The sequence below is a fragment of the Phaethon lepturus genome, unplaced genomic scaffold (assembly GCF_000687285.1).
Source record: "Phaethon lepturus isolate BGI_N335 unplaced genomic scaffold, ASM68728v1 scaffold46700, whole genome shotgun sequence".
NCBI lineage: Eukaryota > Metazoa > Chordata > Aves > Phaethontiformes > Phaethontidae > Phaethon > Phaethon lepturus.
Genome location: NW_010512059.1, coordinates 1 through 4,603, shown reverse-complemented (window position 1 = coordinate 4,603; position 4,603 = coordinate 1). Strand labels below are relative to the sequence as shown.

General features: G+C 43.2%; 1 protein-coding gene across 1 annotated transcript; it reads left to right on the top strand.

Annotated features, from left to right (window-relative positions):
* Positions 1-262: 262 nt before the first annotated feature.
* On the top strand, positions 263-3,781 carry LOC104619704 (cap-specific mRNA (nucleoside-2'-O-)-methyltransferase 1-like; the record flags this gene model as incomplete). The annotated part of the gene is made up of 6 exons (XM_010285682.1): positions 263-421; positions 1,578-1,670; positions 2,386-2,457; positions 3,103-3,197; positions 3,302-3,374; positions 3,583-3,781. Coding segments are annotated over 6 exons (691 nt in total), but the record flags the coding sequence as incomplete, so codon positions are not given.
* Between the last annotated feature and the right edge of the window lie 822 nt (positions 3,782-4,603).

Sequence of the window (4,603 nt, the reverse complement as noted above, 5' to 3'; positions counted from 1 at the left end):
CAGGCTGTTCCCACATTACTGAAGCTTTTGTAATTTGCTGTTGTCAAAAACATCATTCTTCAGATCTAGCTCTTTTGTGTCCTGCCTCAGTGAAGTGAACTCAGTATTAAGTCCTGAAAGCCACGACTGAGATTAAAAATGCTCAATGCCTTCAAGTCACTTCAGGGTCATATGTCATTTTGCCTGCTAGTCTTTGATCCCAGTGGTAGTACATAAACTCAAGTCCCCTTGCCTCACTGTGCCTCCTTTGCTTGCTTTGTAGGCTAAGATGGGCTTCCGGGAAGGAGAAGGTCTGGGAAAATACGGCCAAGGCAGGAAGGATATTGTTGAGGCCTCCAATCAGAAGGGAAGGAGAGGCTTTGGGCTGACCCTCAAAGGATTTGATGGGGAGCTCAATATTGATTGGCAGGATGAGCCAGAGGTAAGTACTTCCTATTTTGAATCCCTTTTCTGTTGCTGTGTTTGGGATTTGCCATCTGGGAATGATACTTAGTGCTGTCTGATACAACTGGCTACCATCAAGTGGCTCTGTTAGGTAGACCCAGGCCTTATTTTGTCCCAGAACAGCATGGCAAAACTTATTTTCTGGCATAAGTATTAATGTTCTATTCCTGTGTCTTGTCAAGCTCTTCAACAGGGAAGAATACTGGGAAATAGGAATAGATGTTGTCAGGAAAGTAAAGCCCAGTTTTGATATTATTTGTTGTGAAATAGCTGCTGTATATTTGTATTTAAAAAGGAAAAAACAAACCACAACACTGAATCCTAGGGATCTGGCAGCTGGAGTGTAAGCCAGAAGGTCACAGCCATTGTTAGTTCAAGGGCAGCGATGCTTGTTAAGTCATGTATGGTACATGTTATAGTACTTCGCTCTCGTTTCTTTGTAGTATTTTCAGCAGTTGAAAATAAGATCAGAGGTCATTCCTTGAGAATTTGAGGAATTTGAGACCGGTTCTATAGGCTCATTGGTTTAGGTCTTATTCTCCAGTGTGTTTCTACAGCTCACAGCAGTTAAGTGTTATGTATGATTAACCCCTGTGGATGATACTACTGTAATAAATAGAAGAAGGTTAGTAGATATTATCAGCCTCTCTTTGTGGAGGAGTACCATCACTTTGATCTTAACTGCTAAAACAATTCCTTTCTAAGATTATAAAAATTGTTTGAAGCCTGAATTAAGTTGTGGAATGAGGGAGCCTTTCCCAGAAAGAACTGGGAGAAAGAATGTGTAAAGCACAATCAGGTAGTGTGTTTTTTTGACAACTGTCTCTTTTGCAGTGTCTTTAAAATGTGCCTTGAGAGTACAATGTTTTTGCTTTGTCGTGATTATTTATAAGACTCTAATGAGAGGAAGGTGGTGTGGGGTTTTTGTGGTGGAGGCATGTTTAATTTTTTTTAAGTCCAAACAAATAAGACATGTTTTAGACTAGGAGGAAGAAAACCCTCTTCTGGTTGGCCTTAAAGTCATGGCATAACCCTTTATGCTAGGACTGGGAAGCAAACTTTTGGGGAGCAATTAGCCATTATATTTTGCTAGCAAAAAAATCTTTGGCTCTTCCCATATCTTCTGTCTGCAGCCCAGTGCCTACGAGGAGGTGGACTGGTGCCTTGAGTGTACCACAGAAATCCCGGATGCCCAGGAGCTGAAGGAGTGGATGACTGTGGGGAAGGTAATTTAAGTCTCTGTACTTACCAGCCTAAGATGACACAGGACTACTCAGCCTGTAACAATTGCCTTTTCAAAGAGTTGTAGAATAACTTAGGCTGGAGGGGACCTCTGGGGATTGCTAGTGCAGCACCCTACTTACAGCAGGTCCAAATAGATCAGGTTGCTCTAGGCCTTGTTTGGTTGAGCTTTGAGTATCTCCAAGGATGGAAATTTCACAACCTGTTTGGGCATCTGTTTCAGTGTTTGATAACCCAGTTGACAATAGAAAATTTCCATATGGCTAATCGGCATTTTTTGTGTTGCAGCTTGTGTCCATTGTTTCTTGTCCTATCACTATCCCTCTCTGAGAAGAGTCTAGATCAATCTCCTCTATTTCCTGCTGTCCCAGCAGTAGGATCTCCCTTCTGAACAAACTGTTCTCTCAGCCTCTCCTCATACAGCAGGTGCTTCTGCACCCTTGTTATCTTGGTGGCCCTTTTGCTGGGCTTGCCCCAGTATGCCTGTCTTGTACTGGGAAGTGCTAAACTGTATGCAGTATTCCACATGTGGTCTCAAGATGCCAAATAGGGGAGAATAATTCGTCAGCCTGATGGCTACGCTTTTGGTAATACAGCCTAGTATGTGGTTGGCAACCCTCATCCATTACTGATACATGTTGCATTCTGAAATGACTGACACCATGCTTGCTAATTGTCTGTGTTTTCGTCCTGTTCCAGAAAAAGATGGTGATTGAAGATGAAACAGAGTTCTGTAGTGAAGAGCTTTTACGTAATGTCCTGCAGTGCAAGGTGAGTCCCCTTCTTTAGAGAGTAACTGAAGTTTTGGGGAAGCAGGTGAAATAAAGAATTGAAGAGAATTGAGTAGTTTACTCAGGTGATTGGCAAGAGCTCAGAACATCCTCTTTCACTGCCATGACACTGGTATGACCTTGCATCCTGGTTGTTGCTGTCTGTTCAGCAGCCTGTTTTGCACCTCAGCCTTCAACGAGATGAATGAAAACAGGCTCCCTTTCTTAGTCCAACCGAAAGGCTGAAGACTTGAATAAGCTAAGGAAATGGGCTCCCTTTCTTTTCTTGTGTGTTCAATCTTCCCTCCTGGATTTTGTCATGCCCATGTAAACTGTAGTAGAGTGTGTATGTATGTATGAGAGAAATCCCTTAGGCTGGGACAGCTTCTGAGGTGGCTAACGACATTATCAGGCTCTGGAGCTATCAATACAGAATTCTTCAGTGTCACTAAATTTGCTTAAGGACTGAGGTGGCTTAGAAGAAGAGTGAATATCATTATGTGACAGAAAAACGTTCTATATTGGTCAACCAAACCCTGCATGGAGTTTGCTGTCAAAGGAGAGAGAAGCATGAGGATAGGAAATGCTCATGCCTGCCTGTCCCTCAAGCCTGTGCCAGGTCCAGCTCAATTTTGTGTTTATGCAGAGTGTATTTGATGAGCTGGATGGAGAAGAAATGCGTCGAGCCCGAACAAGATCTAACCCCTATGAGATGATCCGTGGAGTTTTCTTCCTGAACAGGTTTGCAGAACTTCTAGTAGTATAGCCCCTTTCCCATTTATGTCTACTTTCAGCCTTGGGAGGCAAGGTTGAAACTTAGCAGGTCCCTATTTATGTGTCCACAGGGCTGCAATGAAGATGGCAAATATGGACCATGTCTTTGACTACATGTTTACAAACCCTAAGGACTTCCATGGGGTGAGAGCCTCTATTTAACTTTCAAACAGCGGTGCTTTCTCGGAGAATGGAGAAGGTGGGGAGAAAGGAGAATCCTTAGGATACTAGCTGGGAAAACAGGTGCTTGGAAGATACTTCTTTGACTGAGTAGTGCAGTGTATGGTGTATCTAGTTTGACTGATGGGAGCTATTACTGGGTCAGTACAATTTCCTCAGTTTCCTTTTGCAGAGGCCTTTGATAAAGGAACGAGATGCAGAGCTGCTCTACTTTGCTGATGTGTGTGCTGGTCCTGGAGGCTTTTCTGAGTATGTCTTGTGGAGGCGGAAGTGGCATGCAAAAGGATTTGGCATGACCTTGAAAGGTCCAAATGATTTTAAACTAGAGGACTTCTATTCTGCTTCCAGTGAGCTCTTTGAACCTTATTATGGTACGTAGTGCATGTGTGAGTTTTACCTGGTGTTTTTGCTTATGCTGCAGCCTCTGTATCAGGAGTGGGGCTGGTATTGATACCAGTGTTGGGATCTAAGAGAAGCCCGTTTATAGGGAACCATTTTGCAAGGTAGAACAGGATTGTCATCTGAGAAAGGGGTTGAGATTGGTGAGCTTGCATATCAAGTCGCATTTCTGCACTTACTTCCAGTCTGCCTTGGAATGTGTCCCCTGTTGTAATAGTTGATAATTGAGTGCTTTGCTTATCTGAAAACTGCAGTGTTTTAAGATTGCTTGACAATATTTTTCTCGCTTCACTGATGTCAGCCTGAAACACAGTGAGTGAGATGACTTATCATAGAATGGTTTGGGTTGATAGAGACCTTAAAAATCATCTAGTTCCAGTACCCCACTGCCATGGGCAGGGGTCCCTTCCACTAGATCAGGCTGCTCAAAGCCTCATCCAGTCTGGCCTTGCACACTTCCAGGGAGAGGACATCCACAACTTCTCTGGGCAACCTGTTCCAGTGTCTCACCACCCTCCAGTAAAGAATGTCTTCCTAATATCCAATATACATCTACCTTTTTTCAGTTTAAAACAGTTACCCCTTGTCTTGGTTTAGCCCACCTCCGGACTAAATGCTAGTACTTGCTTTATTCCCCGAAAACCCCCTCTCAGCCGAGAAAAGGAAATTGGGGGAAAAAGGAAACTCATGGGTTCAAATAGGTCGAAATAGAAACAGATTTAATAAAACAATAAAACTAGTATTAAAATTAAAGCAAGATAAAGTAGACGGTTATACTGGGCCCAGGCAGCGGT